Raw genomic sequence first — 21,531 nt, 5'->3', positions numbered from 1 at the left:
GGAATTGTGGGTATATTGGAAGGTCCTTCTGCGCATGCGTTAAATGCGTTAAAAAAAACGAGTTAATCCTGTAATTTAATCATAACGCGTTAACACGTTAATTTTCACAGCTCTAATTAAAATGCAGTGAAAATAGAAACAACACAGCGTATTTCCTCATTGGGATCTTTATTACAAGATGAACTACTCTTGTGGCAGTTAAACGGGTTCCGTTCAATGGTTACTAGGGATGGGCATAATTAATCGACGATCGATTAATTGATCATTAAGAATTTCGTCGATGACATTATTTTTTCATCAATGAAAATTATTGCATGTTCGCTATGTGGCAGGAGGTCGGAATATCCGAGTTGCCTTGAACGCAGCACAGCAGCTGGAAGAAGCAGCCCGAAGCTAGCCTCTGCTGCTCGCTCGGCTTCATGTCCGCACACTGACCGTCAGTCCACGGGGAAGGGAACCCAGACAGACCCTGGTCTGGGTGAGGGGTTCCGGGAGTGAGGGCGTGACAACAACCGGACTGAGAGGTCGAGAACCGTCAAATCGAGCTAGCTCTCAGCGGCTAGCTGCTGCTCTCAGCAGGACTTAAGAGTACATCAGCGCATATTTTCAAGTGTAACCAATGAACTGATCCCGTTTAACTGCCACAAGATTTGTTCATCTTGTAATAAAGATCCCAATGAGGAAACACGCTGTGTTTTTTCTATTTTCACTGCATTTTAATATAGCCTATCAATAGTGAATTTTAATATAAAAATATTAATGATTAATCAAAAATGGATCGTTAATTCTCCCGACGATCGATTAAGACAATTTAATCGAATGCCCATCCCTAATGGTTACACTTGAAAATATTCGCTGCTGTACTCTTAAGCCCCGCTGAGAGAGCAGCTGCTAGCCGCTGAGAGCTAGCTGGATTTTAAGGTTCTCGATCTCTCAGTCCGGTTTTTGTCACGTTCGCACTCCCGGAACCCCTCACCCAGACCTGGTTCTGTCCGGGTCCGAAGGGGCTAGGTTTTGAGCTAGCCTCCGCTAGCTCCAGAGGCTAGCTGCCCTCTTGTATTAAAGTCATCCACTAATTTGTGAGTGCAGTAAACAGAAAACTGTCGAGATCAGTCTAGGATGAGGGGAAATCCTTCTGAAGTTTGAAGAATTGTACTCAGTGTAAATTCTCAATAGTTCCTTGCAATCACGATCATTGATTGAGTTGTATCATTGCCAGATATGCTATGTACAGGCAAACTTTGTGTGCATGCTCAAGGATACAAATAATACAGCATCTGATATAATGTGTGTAAATATTTACCCAAACAGCACTGAGATTGATCGACGTATGCTGGTTGAACACATTGCAGTGATAAATAAATCATTCCTGCCATCTAGATGTATTAAACAGAAAACTATACCGAGTACTTTGCTGCAATTTCAGCTCATTCAGCATGAGTCAGCAGTCCAGTGTGTACTAAAGACAAGTTGATCTGGAGAATAAATGCATTCTGATACCTTATGTCGCTCTGAAGGCCTTTTTGTGCTGCATGATGCCACAATGCAGTGAGAAATGTTGTGGATGCATCTCAAACCCTCACACTGTGGCTGTCAGTAGCTCTTCCTCTTCCTGTAATTATGTGACTTGACATGAAAGTTCTTTATGAGTTTATGAGAAAACCTGTGGCTGTATATGTATACTTACAGGTGACGTTCTTCACCATACCATAACTAGATGCTGCCACTGCAAGGGGCTGCATTCAATGGCACTTTCCCCATGAGACTGATTCATATTAGATATGAAAAACAATACATCATAAACCAGAAGGACTAGAACATAAACTCAATGTGGGTTTTGTTTATGTGCTGATATTGAAACCAAATATTCTGCAGTATACTGAGCATTATCCGGAATTAACCTCCCACAAAAAGTATTTTATATGAACAGTGACTTTAAAAGGTGCTGCTGCATTATTCTGTTTCTTGATTAGCTGGTAGGAAAAGAGCTTTCTAACTTGTTGTGTAGTTACTCTACATACTCACACACACACACACACACACACACATAAATATATACAGTATATACAATATTGTGTTAAGTTTCAACCTATAGAATGTGTCAGTCATCTGTTTCCTATGTCAACAAATGTTACCCTTTTTTCACAAGTGAATCACAAATGGTGTGAAAAACAGTCCTAAACCTGGCTTGCTCGGTGCTGGCTTGCAGGATTAATTAAAAGTTTGGATGTTGTGCTGTCCTACACTCTCTGTCTCTCTCCCTCTCCCTCGATCTCACATGCACACAAACACAGATACACAGATACACACACATACTCAAAGCATCTTATCAGCACCCCACAGCCAGTGTGCTGTATTTGTCCCTAACGGTCAAACCTTGGGCAAAGTCACCTCATCTAATGTGTTTGTGAATATGTGCTACGCTGGAATGTTTTCAAGCCTACAGTCTAAACTCTTGGGGAGCTGGAGACAAGTCCCCATCCCAGGGGAGAGAGAGAATCACCAGCACTTCACAAAGAACAAGCAAAAGAATCCCTCCACGACTGTCCTTTCTTACCTCCTTCAGGATTTACAAACTTACAAATGACCGCTGTAAGCTTAAATTCCACTGTCCACATCTGAATTACTTTTGCACTAATCTCACAACTCTCTCCCTAATACCTCATCAAAGTATGACTTGCTTGGGAAAAGTCTTTAACTGTACCATTCTGAAGATTCAAGTCTTTCTGATTAGTTCTCTCTGTGGCATTGCTCAAGTCAGTGTTGTTCATGCAATTTAAATGCAAATTAACATTTTTTTATTGTGTAGAACGACTGGAAATGGAAAATCCTAAATAACTTTTTAAAAGATTGTCTCACAAAGTGGTGTACAAAGTCAAATATTAAGGCTCCACCATTGCCAGTCTAGTGCTCTTAATGACATTAGCAATGGCGACAATTTATAGATTTATTTCAGTGGTGTTTCGGTGGAAAACTCATTCTATTCTTTGTCTATATCGGAAGGTTGGTGGTTTGAATCCTGGCACTCTAATCCCAAAATGTTGTGTCCCTGTTCATTGCTGTATGAATGTGTTTGTGTGAATGGGTGAATGTGACATGTATTGGACAGTGGTTTGAGTGGTTTTTAAGAAGAGAAGGATGCCGTTAAAGGCATAGATCACCCATCAATGAAAATGCACTCATTATCTTCTCTGCACTATGCTGATGGAGGGGTGGGTGAAGGGTTTGAGTCCACAAAACACATCTGAAACTTATCGCAAGTTCTCGCTGATCTCGTCTTGCGCAGATCTCGTCTCGTACACCCTTGGACGAGAACTTGTGTGTGTGTGTTCGAATGTGAACGTGGCCCCAGCCAGGAGGATACCAAAGGAGTTCAGTATCCTCCATTAAAACCACATTAAATCATCTCTGCACTTTGAAGAACTGCATATTGTGTTGGGACAGTGGGTGAAGGATTTGTTTCCAGTAAGCCTGATGTCAACAAGATTCTGTCAAATAATTTCCATATGGTGTCTATCAAGCATTTTAGATGCACCAACTGTTTCCTCTCTTTTCTCACCTCTTCTCTACAGGAGGAACCTGACCAAGCTGTCACTGATCTTCAGTCACATGTTAGTAGAAATCAAAGCCATCTTCCCTGGAGGACAGTTCCACGGGGACACGTTCAGGATCACCAAGGCTGATGCTGCTGACTTCTGGAGGAGATTCTTTGGAGAAAAGTAAGCTTTACCCCATCTTAGCTAGCAGCTCTGTGTTGGTACTTTTATTTATTTTCATTCTGTGATAGGGAGATGATGTTCCAGTTTTTAATATTCAGGAATTTTTTTTCGTGATGGATCATATATAACCATGCAGTTTCTCATTATAATGATATGAGGGAGAAATGCCTGGATATTACCCCAATACAGATCTGAATTTCCCATGGGATTAATAAAGTATCCATCTAAACAACATTAACGGCTTAGTATCATAATTGCTGCTTTATCTGTTTTTATCTGTTTTTATCTGTATGAATTGTAAAGCCTGGTTGGATGACACAGTATAGTTCAGTTATCACCTGTTCAGTTCACCTGCTGAACACCTGCTTCTGGAAAGTGGCTGTTCTTGTGTCAGCTTGTGGTGACTTTTTTGGGTCCTCACTCTCCCGTGTTTTGTTGAGGAAAGAATTTCAATGGCCAGGGCTGATCAAGAGTGGCAGCTTGAAGCCTGAGATCTTCTTGGCAGAGTAACTGATGCAGCAACTTAATGTCCTACTTGTGTGCTGAGCTTTACCAGACAGTGATGGATGCTGCAAGGATGGACTCTGTGATAGTAATGTAGATGTGGAACAACACTGTGTGGCAGGTTTAAAAAACCCTTTGAGAACAACAACATTTCACTTGTGAGCTAGCTTACTCGCTCTTTGCAGCATTGCTGTGTTATGTTATTGTCATTTACATATATTTCACCCATTTGATGCTGTGGGAAACAGAAAAGGTAAAAACTGCCTTCTAAGAGTTACTCGTGTGCAGAGGATACTGAAACAAGCATACGTAGACATGCATCAAGCCCTGTGTGGCAGGAGTCAGAAGTGCACGTGTACGTTTGTCTACATGGCTTAATTCTATTTATTACACATAGACCTGCAGCCAGTCTGCACTCTGAAATGTAATCTGGGCTAACCCCAAATTAGCCCTGACTTCTTTGCTTGCAGTGTGTGAAGGGTGTGTGATAGAAAAGCGCTAGATAACAGTCCATTCATCATTTAAACATGAAGGACTTTATAATCCTAGTATTATAATCACATGGACGTATTAGCTCCTAGTCTTCTTCTACTCTTTTACACTAGATGATCAGGCAGAGAACAGATGGAAAGCAGGTGCGTCTGGGGGTGGAGCAGGTAATGGGATCCGTGGGACGAGGTGACGCAGAGCAGGAGGGAGTGGCTGAATTCTGAAATGACATGAGAATTAGTACATTCAAAAAATAAGATTAGACAATGAAAATGTTAAGAGCTGACTGAAGTTGTGACATAACTAGAAGTCCCACATAATTATCTCAGATAACAGAATGCACAAGTAGCCCCTGATCACAATTTCATGCCATCAAATAATTCAAGAGTAAAATAATAGATAAACAACTTGATTTGAATTAGGCCACAGAGGAAATGTGTGAAAAGAAGGTATTTCTTCAGCGGCATGCAGGGCTAAGACCAGATTAACAGCATTTATCTGCCAAAATATATGAATCATACAATAAGCCAACTTCAACTGGTAACCCCATGAGATTTTTAACTTCCCCTCGAAAGACTTTGCAGTCTTGTGTGTATTGGTTGTGTGGTGTGTTGTTGAGAGTATTTCCAGTGCTTTTTCTTAATGCCAAGCATGTGTTGTCAAATTGAGAAAGGTGTTTTCTCAATTGAGAAAGGTGTTTTCTCAATTGAGAAAGGTGTTTTTTCAATTGAGAAAGGTGTTTTCTCAATTTGAATTAGTTTAGTTTATTTGAATGTTTTGTTAAGTTGCAGGTTGCTGAGCTCTCAGGCCACACATTTCACCATCAAAAGTCACTTATTTGTGGATGTTTGACACATCTTGTCAGGCCACCTATAACCTTTATGACCTTGTTAGAGGCTCAGTGGAAAGTTTCCCACCTCAAATATGTCCCTTAGATAAATGAAGTCCTTGTCTTTGACGTCAGGATATACCAAGTTTTAATTAGAAGGAATAATAGGAGTACCGTTAAAATATGCAACTTAATACAGCAGCCAAAAGAAACTAATGATTCTAAGTTTGTGTTCCAGTCAGGCGTTGTCAGACACAGCACTGGGTATGTGAGGCTAATGTATACAGGCAAGGTAATATTAAAGTGGGCAGCCATGCGTTGAACCAGAAAGTGATGTTCCCATCAGCCCTGGCTTGCTTTTATTACAGCCGTGATTACTATCAAAAGGCATTTTGTTAAACTCAGAGGTAAAGAAGCATTCAACTGTGCTCTATTTTGTCGGGTTAATATCTCGCTGTTCTTCTGCTGTCTCTTTTCCCTGTCATCTCCCTCCTTCTCTGTTCAGATTGATCTGATTGATCTTTTTGCTGTTGCAGCTAGTAGCTAGTTGCCTTGCAAGCTGTGCATTTTTATTTTATTGTGTCAAATCACAACCTATATCATCTCAAGGCACTTTACAGGTAACTAACAACATAATAGAGAGAAACCGAACAGTTTTCTAGGAGACCCAAGAGGAGACCTAGAACAACAGTTGTGTACTTGCTGTATTCAACTGTCCGACTGGTTGTTATAATGACTACAATAACAGTGAAACCTATTGATAAAATAATAATAATAATCATAATCATAATCATAATCATTTCTATACATTTTAACACTTTCAATTTAGTGGGACACAATTATCTTAAGATTTGATGTCCAGCACTAGTTGTATGTAGTTTTCCACCAGTAATGCAACAATACTATTAAAATGTTTTTTTATAATAAGTTGGGAGTTATATGAAGTAGGGTGTACCTTTTAGGAGGGATGTCTATGTATTCAACTGTAGAATGTATTCCTAGTTGGAGGACTTTCAGATGAGACATACAGTATCTCCACACTCATCACACGTATACATTGGTGACTTTTTTCATCGATATCCATGAATTTTTTTCTAGGAAATGTATTTAAATACATATTATCTCACAATGCTGTTTAAAAAATATATAAAAATATCTGCCCCCTGATACCGATCTGCACCAAAATTGAATGGGATCTTCTGTGGGTTGCATAAAACCGAAGCTTTGTTCATCCCCCTCCTTGTGACTGCTGCTGTTACTAAATGTAACACTTCATTTATTCAGGAACTATGTTGCCAATGAAGTTAATCCAGCCTGCAACAATATTTCTTGCAAAACAAGTTTGTTTTTCAAGTTTAGGTGACGGCAGTGGCCACAAACATCTGGTGTTTGACATTTAGCAGCAAACAATATCACAAACAGATACATTCCTTTATCAAGGCACAATCAAATGAAAAGTATACATTTCTACCAGTCATGGGTGAGATCCTCACTTTTTTTACTCTGTGTTATCTGAAAACCATTTAGTCTTTCTTAAGAATCTTCACACATGAGCTGTGAATTTGTATCATATGTCTTTTTGTAGACCTTCTATTGTATTCTCAAATATACATTTTACTAAATAAAGATATATAGCTGGAGAGCAAAATCCAAAAGCTGCCCTGTGATAGGCTGGTGACCTGTGTAACCCATTAGTAGCCCAAAGTCAGCTGGGATTGGCTCCAGCCTCCTCATGACTCCCAGATAAGTGGGTATAGCTAATGGATGTATTGATGATATTTGATAAAACACCAGTTATAACACAAGCTGCTTGTATCCATGATTTTATTTTTGGACTTGTTGCTCTTTTTCAGTTCAATAGTGCCATGGAAAGTCTTCCGACAGTGCCTTCACGAACTGCATCCCATCACCTCGGGCCTGGAAGCCATGGCCCTCAAATCCACCATCGATCTCACCTGCAACGACTACATTTCTGTGTTTGAGTTTGACATCTTCACACGCCTTTTCCAGGTTGGTCGAAACATAACTGTGAATCGAATCTTTTTCACACATGCACAGGTGCTTTACTCTCGGTTCCATACAACAGGTTTGGACATTTGTATGCAGTGCCTCTAGTTTGTTTTATCTTTTGTACACATATTTTTTGTAAATGATTCTTGCAAAAAGGAAACAAAATGTGTTTTGGATCCGTGCTAGCCTGAGTTGTATTTTAAATCTTCCTTTGATGTGACATACAAACTCAGTCAGATTACTGCAAGCAATGACACCCACAAGTGCCACATTTAAAATAGGGACACCAGAAAAGCTATGTCATTATGGAGTAATCCTTTCTGAGACCCCCGAGGATAAACCAGAAACAGAAAGCATTAAAACAAAAGGATGCTTGAAAAGGCTAGTGTTGTTATTACATGTGTTGACACATCTGCAAGTGTTCCCTTCTCCAAGCTGTGCTTACAGTGCCTTGCATAAGTATTCACCCCCCTTGGACTTTTTCCCATTATGTACTGTTACTAACTGGAATTCAAATAGACTTAAATAAACTTTTTCCCATTTGATCAACAAAACATGCATAGTACTTTGGAGGTGCAAAATAAATTTTATTGTGACACAAACAATAATGAGAACAAAAAAGTTGACATCTGTTGGGTGCATAAGTATTCACCCCCCTGTGTCAATACTTGGTAGAACCCCCTTTCGCTGCAATTACAGCTGCAAGTCTTTTGGGGTATGACTCTACCAGCTTTGCACATCTAGAGATGGAAAGGTTTGTCCATTCTTCTTGGCAAAAAAGATGAAGCTCAGTCAGATTGGATGGAGACCGTCTGTGAACCGCAATCTTCAAGTCTTGCCATAGATTATCTATTGGATTGAGGTCTGGGCTTTGACTGAGCCATTTTAAGACATTAACATTCTTTAATCCAAACCATTCCTTTGTAGCTCTGGCTGTATGTTTAGGGTCATTGTCCTGCTGGAAGATGAACCTCCGCCCCAGTCTCAAGTCTTTTGCAGACTGCATCAGATTTTCTTCAAGGATTTCCCTGTATTTGGCTCCATCCATCTTTCCCTCTATTCTGACCAGTTTCCCTGTACCTGCTGAAGAGAAGCATCCCCACAGCATGATGCTACCACCACCATGTTTCACTGTTGGGATGGTGTGCTCAGGGTGATGGGCAGTGTTGGGTTTTCGCCACACATAGCGTTTTGCATTGAGGCCAAAAAGTTCAATTTTGGTCTCATCTGACCAGAGCACCTTCTTCCACATGTTTGCTGTGTCTCCCACATGGCTTCTGGCAAACTCCAAACGGGATTTTTTATGGATCCCTTTCAACAATGGCTTTCTTCTTGCCACTCTTCCATAAAGGCCAGATTTGTGGAGTAGACGACTAATAGTTGTCCTGTGGACAGATTCTCCCACCTCAGCTGTGGATCTCTGCAACTCCTCCAGAGTAACCATGGGCCTCCTGGTTGCTTCTCTGATTAATTTTCTCCTTGTCCGACTCTTCAGTTTGGGTGGACGGCCTCCTCTTGGTAGGTTTGCGGTTGTGCCATATTCTTTCCATTTTCTTATGATGGATTTTATGGTGCTCAGAGAGATGTTCAAAGCTCTGGATATTTTTTTATAACCTAACCCTGCTTCATATTTCTCCACAACTTTATCCCTGACCTGTTTGGTGAGCTCCTTGGTCTTCATGATGCTGTTTGTTCAGTAATGATCTCCAACAAACTCTGAGTCCGTCACAGAACAGGTGTATTTATACTGAGATTAAATTGCAGACAGGTGGACCCTATTTACTAATTATGTGACTTGCAAATGTGACTTGTGAATGCAATTGGTCGCACCAGATCTTTGTTAGGGGTTTCACAGTAAAGGGGGTGAATACATATGCACTCAACACTTTTCAGATTTTTATTTGTAAATAATTGTGAAATCCATGTAATATTTCCCCCCACTTCCAAATGATGCACTATTTTGTGTTGGTCCATTACATAAACTCACGATGAAATACATTTTAATCTGTGGTTATACCATGACAAAATGTAGAAAAGTCCAAAGGGGGTGAATACTTATGCAAGGCACTGTATACCGTGTCTGCTCGTAAGATAGGAAGTTTCAAAGATGGCAGAGGTGGATGCTGCAGACAGGGTGGTGGCTTTATCTTGTAGACAGGATATCTGATCAAGGAATCTTCCTAGCCCCTAGTTTATTTTTGCTGTAGTGTAGTATTGCCCTAAACTGAAATAAACCTTTTCTCATACATATGGATGTTGAATGCATTCTTGAAAAAGAAATATAGAAAAAACATTTTGCTATTGCATATTTGTATATTTTCAGTTCTATTTTTGTTCCTCTTTGAAAATTGTGGTTGTACTCTATGTGGCTTTAGCTCTCTTCTGTTGCCAGATTACAGGCCCATGTGGTTTCAAGATGGTGTGTGGGCGGTGAGGCCTCAAAGCGATGCTTTACTTTGGCACAACCTTTGTACTTTGCATGTTTACTCTAAGCATGAAAAATAAGCATGTGAATACTAGACTGATTTTGTCAGGATGTGTTGCTTTTAAGAGGTTAAAAACAAACTGAAACCTCCGATTTATTGCTTTTTGAGTTTTCATAAACTCATGGGCTGTCAGTGTGCTAAAGCAAATACAGTGGTAGTTACCTGGAAAGCCACTTCAAGGCTGGTGTAACTTGTATGTTAGTCCCCTATGGTCGGCCTCATTTCCCTGGCCTGTTAATTCACTGGGTGGGAATCCTGGTGGAGACAAGCGAGGGATCATATAACAAAGAACAAAAATGGGCCAGACATTTGTAAGGTTGGGCAGGTCTTATGCTTTATTACTTAAGTTATTGACTGTGGAAACTAGTTTTACTCTCATGCAAATGTACAAAATGTTTGATGGAACCAATGAATGACAGAACAGTGTTTTGCTTGCTTTCCAGTCTGACTGTGTCCCACTCAATAGTTAAGTGTATTTTTCCATTTGGCTGTCGACCTGCCTCTTTGGGCAGGGCCACTCTCCAGTGTACTGCTCAGATAAACAAACTCACAGAGTGGTTAGGGCTTACTCCATTGCCTTCTCAGCCCAAAGGCCAGTTATTCATTGCCAAACCACCTATACAGTTTGGGCAGCGGATTATTGTCCCTGGTGAGCTCAGCTAACAGGCTGCATGGAGGTGAAAGACGTGGCACCACATGGAGCCAACTGGCAGCCCCACTGATCCCCTCCAACACAATCTTTATGCTCTTAATTCAGGGATCTAATGAACACCGCTTCGCTGTCGATACCATTGTTTTTTTTTCAAGAGGCAGGATTTCTGAAACTGGGATTTCAGCAACATTATGCATCTCATTTACCTTAAAATAAAATAAGCCTCAAAATCATTGGTGCACTAACTTGTAGGTGGAGAATGGTGAAAGTGGGTTACTGATCGATCGATAGTGGCTTAAACTACTAGAAAAATACCCAGAAAGTTTAAGAGTAATTAACTGTAGGTTAAACAGTGTTTGTCTCTGATATTCATTGAGGAAACATAGATCTACATAGAGGTGTGTTTGTTAGAGCAGTTTCAGTTCATGAAGCCAGGAATCATGAGCAGTATACAAGTTTGGCAGGATTTCATTTTGGTGCAGTTAAGAGTTCCAGACAAGAAATGGATAGAGGCTTAGTTTTTCTGTTAATGAGCTCGATGAAATGAATTACTATATTTGACTGTACAGGAAGCTGTTGCTCAGTAAAGGTTATAGTGTTGCTTTAAGCCGGAAGTGTGGTTGTTACACAGGATGGAAAAAATCACTGTGTCATTAAAGATAGACATACACATTTTTTGTTCTCCTGTCTTTGTGTTGTGTCTCTTTTATATGTGGATATAAAGTTACACATTAATGTCTTGTTGATGACACATTTATTTCAAAGATCATTTATTAAATATTTGCTGCTGAGCAGTCAAGTAAACTGACTCCTCCCCTCAGCATAATATTAGCTAGTTCTGTTCCCCATCAACCATTTTGTCATCTGTATAACTCTGTCCTGCAGAGAACCTCAAACCAGCAGTAAACAAAGCCAAACACAGTGAGTTGCAGTGCACAAGCTGCTTCTCATGCTCTTAGTTGTTGAGCTGGCTGGACATCAGAGACCTCAGCCCTAAGCATTTTCTCTCTCGTACATTCACTTTGTTTTTCCTGTTTGGTGACACTCAGAGAATTCAGACGCAGCCAAGTTAACCTGCACTTTATCACTTGATGTTGAGCATATTAACAATATATGTAGAATGTGTAATAATTTGTTTTGTGTTAACAACTCTGGATGGTCTTTTTTCAGCCATGGGGATCAATTCTGAGGAACTGGAATTTCCTAGCAGTGACACACCCCGGGTACATGGCCTTCCTTACCTATGATGAAGTCAAAGCCCGACTGCACAAGTATATCAACAAGCCTGGAAGGTATGGTTACTGAGTGGTTTTTCAAGTACCTAACAGTTGTTAATTACATGGAAAATACTACACAGCAGTTTCACATAAGTCAACCCAACCAGAAATTAAAAACTGTGCATATGTTGAAGAATGATGGAGCATCAGTGCACCTGAAGATTAGAGTGGTTTAGGGCTGAATCAGTTTCTGTAATTTTACCAAATTGACAAGGTGACATTCACTCTCAGTTGATACCACAGCTGATGGTACACAGCTTTGTCTGTCACTATTGATGTGAACAGAAAGTGCAGTACCTTCTTAAGACACTGTCCAAAAATGTGCAATTGATATCATGTCTGCCTGCTGTCAATGATGGCTGATGTATTTTGACTACACCCCAGCTATAGCTATGCTTAGTTAATATGACATTATATTGTCCTTATTTTATTTCCCCAGAAATGCATGTATCATGTGCTATTTTTGTCCAATTACACATGTGCCAAAAGTTAGACTAGTTTGATGACCATAAATTGGATAATTCATATCAATTACATTTTATTTGTATAGTGCCAAATCTTAACATACATTATCCCAAGCTAGTTGAAATAATACAACAATCAAGAATTTTGTCGACTGCTGAGAGAAAATACTCTTTAATTAAAGCCCCTACAAGGAACTTTTCATTTTCATTGACTTTGGCGCCTCTGTGGACAAAAGCGGTAGTGTTTCCACTGTCTCCTGTCGTAAAAACCTTGTATAGCCAGCATTTGCATTTGTTTTGAAAGGAGTTTGTAAGAGACCAAGATTTGGCAAAGAACAGACATGGAGCATTGGTCTGTACGGGTTAGCCTTCAGCTTAGCGTGTAGCCCGGCTCGCTTACCCCGCTTCTGTTTCCTCTTCCTCCACCGCCTGTGTCATTTCCTGTGGGATGGTAATTCCGGTGGTCCCTGGGGCATGTAGGATTTCTGGGGGATTAAAGAAGTGTTGAGACTGAACCCCATGCCAGCAGAAACGGAATCAGCTTTTCGGGCTTGACTATCATAGTCCAGCCATCTGCCTCGACACATTGTATAGTGTAGACTGTTTTCTAGTTTAGTGTTAGTTATCCAATTAGGATTATATCAACCCAAAACGGAACTCAATGAGGACATCTTGTCATATGAATGAATATTGTTTGCTTATAGTGTATGAGCCAATGGGGTTTTCAAATTTTAGTATTCACAGCAATATTGCTTGGCTGACTGCAGAAGGTCAGTGGTTTTTCTCGTACTCGTGCTCTCTGTGCGTTTCCTCTTAGCTCATGGACTTTGCAGTGGAATGACCTCACACAAATAAATATTCCCTTATGGCTTTGGAAAGGTAGAAACTACATATTCAGCCTTGTTTGGCCAACCCAAAGTCCCATGGTGAGCTATAATAAATAAGATGGCGCCGCGGACGGCTGCTTCGGTGATTTGGTGCGCGATGTTTTGTCTTGTTTTGTTAGTTAATTCAGTTTTTTTATTGCTTTTCTTATGTGGGTTGTATTTATTGTGTTTTTATGTTTTTATGTTTCTATGTTCATTGTATGCACCAATAACCAGAGCAAATTCCTTGTAGGTGTAAACCTACTTGGCAATAAATACTTTCTGATTCTGGTTAAGCCACACAGACTTGAAGACTTGGCACTGTATATAGGCAGAGGGGAAAGACACACGATACGGTAGCATAATAACAAACTCTATAAAGTAGGGACAAAAGCAGAGGAGATGATGGTCTTAAAACGTCTATTACCTCAAACATCCCCGCTATTGAATAACGCCAACCTTTCACATTCCACCCGTGGTCACATAAAGCAGTTTGTATTTTCTGCAACATTTTCAATAACACTGGCCTTTGTTCAATCCAAAACATCAAAGTGGAATATGATTTACTGGTCACTGATCACCTCTTACTTTCTTTACTTGAGGCTAGAGTTGTAGCGGTACATGTAACTGAACCCAAAAAAGTTGGTACGGTCCTCTCAGTTCGGTACGCACATGTATCGAACAACTGAGTTAGTTCATGTGCGGAACTTATTTTTGTGCGTCTCAAATTCCAAGGGACAACTTTAGCGAAGGACCGGATGTGCTGTCGGCTCTGGTCATAGCGACAACAGTGTGAATAACCTACCTCATCAGTTAACTCTGCTGTGCGCGAACACTTCAGTTTCACAGTCAACACGAATGACAATGGACAAAGACAAGTAGATCGTACAAAAGCCGACATTGCGCAACCCTAACTCTAACTGTCCTAGCGTGAGAGTGTTCTCCACAGCAGGGAAGTTGTTAGTGCCAGTAGGGCCACACTCTACAAATAATGTGGACAAGTACAAATATGTATATTTGATAATGTTAATCATACAATACAATAACTGTGCAGTTTAAGTACAGTTATTTTAATTATTATTATTATTTTTATTAATAAGTGTTTACTTTGTATTTTACTTTGTAAAAATTACATACGTAAGAAAGACACAGCCATACCTAACCAGGGTTGAATAAAAAGAAATAGACAATCAGTTTAATATTTTCTCCTCGTTTCTACCGTACCGAAAACGTACCGAGCCGGGACCTCAAAACCGAGGTACGTACTGAACCGTTACTTTTGTGTACCGTTACAGCCCTTCTTGAGGCTGAGATCAGCTATGAAGGTTCACTTAGCGAAATTACATCAATGAAGTGAATTCTTGCATTAGCTGGGTACAAGTTTGCAAATAATAATAACGTATGAATTAATCACATGATAAATGTATCCAGTGTGCAAAGGCCTGAAGCTTGATCAGATTCTGCTTTGCTGTTTACATTGATACATTTTCATTCATCTAAAAGTCTCAACATTTCTTTCTAGCAGAGCTAGGAGAGAAACACCTCATGAACCCTCACTGGTCTAATTTATTAATATGATCATGTTTCAAGCTGTTCTGGAAAATATCATTCAGAAATATTGACTGTTTCTGAATTTCCATTGGGATTATTTATGTCATGAATCTCATCCTTTACTGTCACACGTCTGAGTCACAATCTGAGTTTCCTTCCGAAATCGTCTTATTACTGTCTTATATATTCATAGTCCATGTCATACCTATGTTTCCAACCTTATGATAGCATCAGAGTGTAAATGATCCCTTAAACAAACAGCAGAAATCTTTTTCATCGAAGGATATCCTGTTTTAGACCAGTTTACACTGTGGAGGTGGATACCTGTATATACAGTGGATATAAAAAGTGTACACATCCCTGTTAAAATGCAAGGTTTTTGTGATGTAAACACATGAGACAAAGATAAATCCTGTCTGAACTTTTTCCACCTTTAATGTGACCTATAACGTGAACAATTCAGTTGAAAAAACAAACTGAAATCTTTTAGAGAGAAAAATAAAAATAAAAAACTAAAATAATGTGGTTGCATAAGTGTGCACACCCTCTTATAACTGGGGATGTGGCTGTATTCAAAGTTTACCAATGACATTCAAACTCATGTTAAATAATAGTCAGTACACACCTGCCATCATTTACAGTGACTCTGATTAATCCCAAATAAAGTTCAGCTGTTCTTATAGGATTTTCCTGACATTCTCTTAGTTGCAACTTACAGCAAGAGCCATGGTTCACAGAGAGCTTCCTAAGCATTAGAGGGATCTCATTGTTGAAAGGTATCGGTCAAGAGAGGGTTAAAAATAATTTCCAAGGTATACCATGGAACACAGTGAAGACAGCCATCATCAAGTGGAGAAAATATGGCACAACAGTGAGATTAACAAGAACTGGACATCCCTGCAAAATTGATGAAAAGACAAGAAGAAAACTGGTCAGGAGGCTACCAAGAGGCCGACAGCAACATTAAAGGAGCTGCAGGAATTTCTGTCAAGGACTGGCCTCTGTACTACATGTGACAACAATCCTCCATATTCTTTGTATGTTTGGGCTATGGGGCAGGTTGGCAAGACAGAAACTTTTCTTACCAAGAAAAACATCAAAGCCTGGCAAAATTTTGCAAAAAACGTACATGAAGTCTCCAAAAGCATGTGAGAAAATGTGTTGTGGTCTGATGAATCCGAGGTTCAACTTTTAGGCCATAATTCCAAAAGGTATGTTTGGCCCCAAAACAACACTGCACATTTACCCAAAGAACACCATAACCACAGTGAAGCATGGTGGTGGCAGCATCATGCTTTGGGGCTGTTTTACTTCAGCTGGAACAGGGGCCCCCTACAGTCAAGGTGGAGGGATTTATGAACAGTTAAAAAATACCAGTCAGTTTTGGCACAAAACCTTCAGGCTTCTGCTAGAAGGCTGAAGAGGAAGAGGAATTTCACCCTGCAGCACGACAATGACCCAAAGCATAAATCCAAATCAACAAAATCATGGCGTCACCAGAAGAAGATTCATGTTTTGGAATGACCCAGCCAGACCCCAGACCTGATTTCAATTGAACATCTGTGGGCTGATCGGAAGAAGGCTGTGCACAGAAGATGCCCTCGCAATCTGACAGAGTTGGAGCCCTTCTGCAAATAAGAGTGGGCAAATATTGCCAAGTCAAGATGTGCCATGCTATTAGACTCCTACCCCAAAAGACTGAGTGCTGTAATAAAATCAAAAGGTGCTTCAACAAAGTATTAGGTTAAGGGTGTGCACTCTTATGCACACCCTTAACCTATGCTGCTAGAGACTTTAATCTTTAATCTTGAAGACTTTAATCTTGATGATGTTTTCCTGCACGTGGCATCTATTGCACTTCTGTCCGTCCTGGGAGAGGGATCCCTCACATGTGGCTCTCTCTGAGGTTTCTACACATTTTGACCCTGTTAAAAGGATTTTTAGTAGTTTTTCCTTACTCTTGCTGAGGGTTAAGGACAGAGGATGTCACACCCTGTTAAAGCCCTATTATACAATCAGGTTATTGTAAGTTTTTTATTTTTTATTTTTCCTCCTAAAATATTTCAGTTTAATTTTCAACTGAATTGTTCACGTTATAGATCACATTAAAAGTCGAAAAAGTAGGGCAGGATTTAGCTTTGTCTCATTTGTTTACATCACAATTGAACAGGGGTGTGTAGACTTTTTATATCCACTGTATACAGGTGGGTGCAATCTGCACACAGCACCTCACTTTCAGCTATGAAATTCAAACTCACTGCATCACAGCTTTCTAAAAAAAGATAATCGACACAGTTTGTGCGTGCGTCTGTGGATGTATGTGGGTGTGGCATGTGCTGGGACAAATGCTGACAAGCTGTGTTTGATGGGGTGCCAATGCTGAGGGTTTTTATGTCAACATGTCAAGTTACTGGTGGTGAAGAAGAATGCAGCTCAAGAAAGGAACACTGCTAATTTATTGCAAGTGGCTGGTGTAGCCCTGACCTCCTCAAGTGGGATAACATGGATCAGATAATGAGAGGACACAAAGATGGTGTCTGTGTGTAAGGAATGTGGATGGGGTTTACTTAGTGTCTGAGTATGCAAATGTGAGGGTAGCAGATCTCCGAGTGAATCACGCAAATACCATTGTTATGAACCAACAGTGGAACAAACACACAGACAGACACACAGCTGTGTGGGCGGAGGCAATCATTTCAGATGAGCTGCAACATGTTACCACTTCAACTCACTCAGACACACTCAAACACACAAGCGCACCTACACACATGCAAAAATACACTTATATGCAAACACTTGGATGAGTCAGATCCTACAGATCCAGTGAAAAGTCACCTCACCATTTACCGAATATTTCTCAATGTAACGTCTGTCCTCACACTTTTTTTTGGCTCAGTGGCTTTGTTGTGGTTGGAGATGGGATCATGTTGTTGTCAAGGCTCGCTCCAAATCCAGTTTTCTTGCTGGACTGCATTTAAAACTCTTCCTCTGTCAATTTCCTTTTTTATTCAGATGTGAGTTGCACAGAGAAATTGCTCTTTGATGAACTTTAATCAATGCAGCAAAAGCACCTTTGATCGATCTTGTTCAGTTAAATATGAGAGGCAAAGGAAAAAAGTTCAAAGTTGCCATTTCACATCATTTTTTTTAGTTCATTTGTCAGTTGTTGAAGTGTTCGAGTTGTAATCCTCTTCAATTGTCCTCAAATGAAGTTGATCACATAAGGTCAGTGCTGCTCACACTTACACACACTTACGTACACACACAAACAGTCATTTCTCCATGATTTCATTGGACATTACATTGAATAACATTGATATCCAGCAGACTTACTCTAACTTTAACCATGGTAACTACTTGCCTCACCCTAACCTAAACCTAACCTTAACCTAAAACATGTATACACGTGATTTACATTACAGAGATTTACTTTTTGTCCCCATAGGGAGACAAGTTACCATAATGTGAAAGTGTTAAAATATTAAGGTCCCCACAACATGAGTAATACCTGGACCCCACACACACGTAAACAGTTCCTCCTGAGGAAGTGGTTGGTGTGCAGCTCAATGCTGTGGTCGCATGTAATCATACGAATAATGAGGGATCTTGTTGAGACCTTGACATATTTGAGAGCGCTCACAAACTCGAACTGAGAACGTGCTTAGCGAACATTATCTCTAGTGACAGAGGGATCAATGCTAAGAAACCAGAATACATGACTGTGCAGTACATTGAGTTTTTGAGCCTAAATGAAATATCTGATGAGTGAGCAAATGATAACTTGAAAGGAAAGCAGCTCCCAGGCTGAATACGAAGCATTTTATACAAAGCCAGCTACTATTGTACTAAAGAGGAAAAAATCTAATAAAAAAATTATTAAACACTTTTATACAGTATCAGTAGTAAATTCAAAAAGTAACATGTACAGAAGAATACAATGGATAAAAGTAACAAATACAAGACACAAAATGAGTGTATATAATCAGGTGTAATGATGAGACAATTACTGTGGAATAGAGCATGAGTTGATTCTGTGTAGTTGTGCTTATAAATGCTAATTTTAAAAGAAAAGTAAATAAAGTTTTCATCCAAAAATGGATGCACTGATTGTTTTGCACATTGTGAACCATGTTCATCTGTCCTCCCTCCATCTCTTACAGTTACATCTTCAGACTGAGTTGTACTCGGCTGGGCCAGTGGGCCATCGGTTATGTGACTAATGATGGGAACATACTGCAAACCATCCCCCACAACAAGCCACTGTTCCAGGCCCTCATCGATGGCTTCAGGGAGGGCTTGTATGTATCCCATCATACACTCAAACACAGTCTTTCGTTGTAGCTCACCCTCTGTTCACATATTGTAAGTTGTGCTGAAGTATCCACATGTGTATGAGCTGCACACAAATGAGAAATTATCTGCTAGTTGCATGGTCCTTAAATGTCTCACTGCAGACCTTCTGGAGGACCTAACTTTTCTGAAAGCCACTGCCTAGTTCATGGCTATTTAACTTGCAAGAGCCATGCTCCCTGAAGAAAATATCAGGCCATAAAAGCCCAAATTTGGTGCCTCTCATTCTACTGCCCCGGTTTCTTCGAACACACTGATCTTTTCTACCTGATTTTTAACATGTACTGCTTTTGCTCATTCACTTTGTTTCAAACAAAGAAGGACACCATGATCCACAGTGACAAGATAAACCAAACGTTAAAATGGATAAAATATATATTTGTCCAACATGTGACTGGTCCAACTAATAACCGCGGCCACTCATTCAATATAGTTTCTACCCTCGGTCTGAGCATCACCTGCTTGACCTTGGAGCACGTTTCATCACTTCATCCTTGTGTTAAGTTTGACTCCCTGTTCCACGTTGCCCAAAAACATAAAAGGTACTAAAAGCACATGCATCTTAAATGAACAGACTGCCTCAAAATGAATGAAGAAATAAGATTACTGTGACTTTTCGTCAAACGCCATATTAATGGCGTGGCATTAAAGTTCATCAACTCGCCGTGAAACACGAAATTGCTGTAACTTCCGTGTTCATGGTTCTATCTCACTCAAACTAGGGTTAGGGTTATGTGTGTGTTAACATCCCCCCCCCCCTTAAGATATTCATATGGGTTTAAGGAATGGGTGTGACAAAATAACTGACTAGCGCCCCATAAAGGGCAGCCCGGGCACCACGTTTGGCCGACATGTACAAAAATCGATGGGGACATGTGTCTTTTCATAACAAAGAAATAAGTGTCTTGGATATATTTGCTAGCCCAAACGGGAAGCCCGCCATTTTGGCTTTAGTGGCCATTTGGCCATATTCCACATTTTTATTTTGAGGTACTTGTCCCAGGGCTATCATCAGATCAACTTCAAATTAACATGAGTGTCACCACAACAAGATGGAGATGAAAACTGATTTAGAGATCGATTTTTCGTCACACCGTGTGACCGTGGCATCAAAGTTTGATTAAACGCCGTCAAAACACGAGGTTCTGTATCTCGGACATACATTGTTTAATCGAGAAGAAAGCCCTGGGACAAGTACTTCACAGTTAAAATGTGGAATAAGGCCAAAATGGCCACTAAAGCCAAAATGGCGGGCTTCCTGTTTGGTCTACCATATCTATCCAGGAAACGTATTTGTTTGTTATGAAAAGACACATGTCCCCATTGAATTTTGTACATGTCGGCCAAACGTGGTGCCGGGGCTTTCCTTAAGGGGGCGCTAGTCAGTTATTTTGCCACGCCCATTCCTTAAAACGAATGACTATCTTCAGGGGGAGACTGTTGAAACACACATGTAGTTTGAGTGAGATAGAAGCATGAACACTGAAGTTACAGCAAGTTCTTGTTTCACGGCAAGTTGATGAACTTGGATGCCACGCCATTAATAGGGCGTTTGATGAAAAGTCCCAGTAATCTTATGACTACATTATCAATGTCTTGAGACCCATTTGATACAGTTTGATATGGTTGAGGTCAGTGGATGAGGAGGAATACATCAAAGTGTAAGACATGCAAAAACAAGACATTTCCGGTTGCCACCAGGGGGAGCTATGATTTTAAGTCATGGTATCTTTGTTGATGTCATCAGGTCGCGCCTCTTGTCTTATATGTGTAGTTTGGACTCGATTGGACCAAATATGTCCAAGATACAGAGGCCCGTGTTTTGATGGCATGTAATCAAACTTTGACGCCCCGCCACGGTCACACGGTGTGAAGAAAAGTTAAAATTTTGATAGCTTTAGATCTCCATCTTGTTTTGATGACACTCATCTAAATTTTAATTTGATCCGATGAAAGCTCTACGACAAGTGTATCAAAGTAAAAATGTGGAAAATGGGCCAAATGGCCACTAAATTGAAAATGGCGGGCTTCCTATTTGTTCTAGCATATCTATCCAAGAGACTTATTTCTTTGTCATGAAAAGACACATGTCCCTATCGATTTTTGTAGATGTCGGCCAATCGTAGTGCAGGGGCTGCCCTTTAGGGGGCGCTAGTCAGTGGTTTTGCGACGCCCATTCCTTAAAAACCATCTGAATGTCTGCGAGGCGGGCCTGTTGCTACACACAAGTAGTTTGAGGGATATGGACCCATGAACACGGAAGTTATAGGGATTTCGTGTGTCATGGCGAGCTTATGAACTCTGATGCCACGCCATTAATAATCCGCAAGATGA

At 40.3% G+C, this 21,531-nt stretch overlaps 1 protein-coding gene across 4 annotated transcripts in view; it reads left to right on the top strand.

Moving 5' to 3' along the window:
• The window catches only part of cblb (Cbl proto-oncogene B, E3 ubiquitin protein ligase), a 63,480-nt gene that overhangs the window by 12,571 nt on the left and 29,378 nt on the right, over positions 1-21,531 (top strand). For all 4 annotated transcript variants that reach the window (XM_053441374.1, XM_053441373.1, XM_053441372.1 and 1 more), the window contains exons 4-7: positions 3,573-3,719; positions 7,395-7,551; positions 11,860-11,981; positions 19,008-19,145. In XM_053441374.1, coding sequence (XP_053297349.1) covers positions 3,573-3,719; positions 7,395-7,551; positions 11,860-11,981; positions 19,008-19,145 — 564 coding nt within the window. The remainder of the gene's footprint in view (positions 1-3,572; positions 3,720-7,394; positions 7,552-11,859; positions 11,982-19,007; positions 19,146-21,531) is intronic.

Source organism: Pleuronectes platessa, chromosome 15 (assembly GCF_947347685.1).
Source record: "Pleuronectes platessa chromosome 15, fPlePla1.1, whole genome shotgun sequence".
NCBI lineage: Eukaryota > Metazoa > Chordata > Actinopteri > Pleuronectiformes > Pleuronectidae > Pleuronectes > Pleuronectes platessa.
This window is presented reverse-complemented; position numbering and strand designations above follow the sequence as displayed.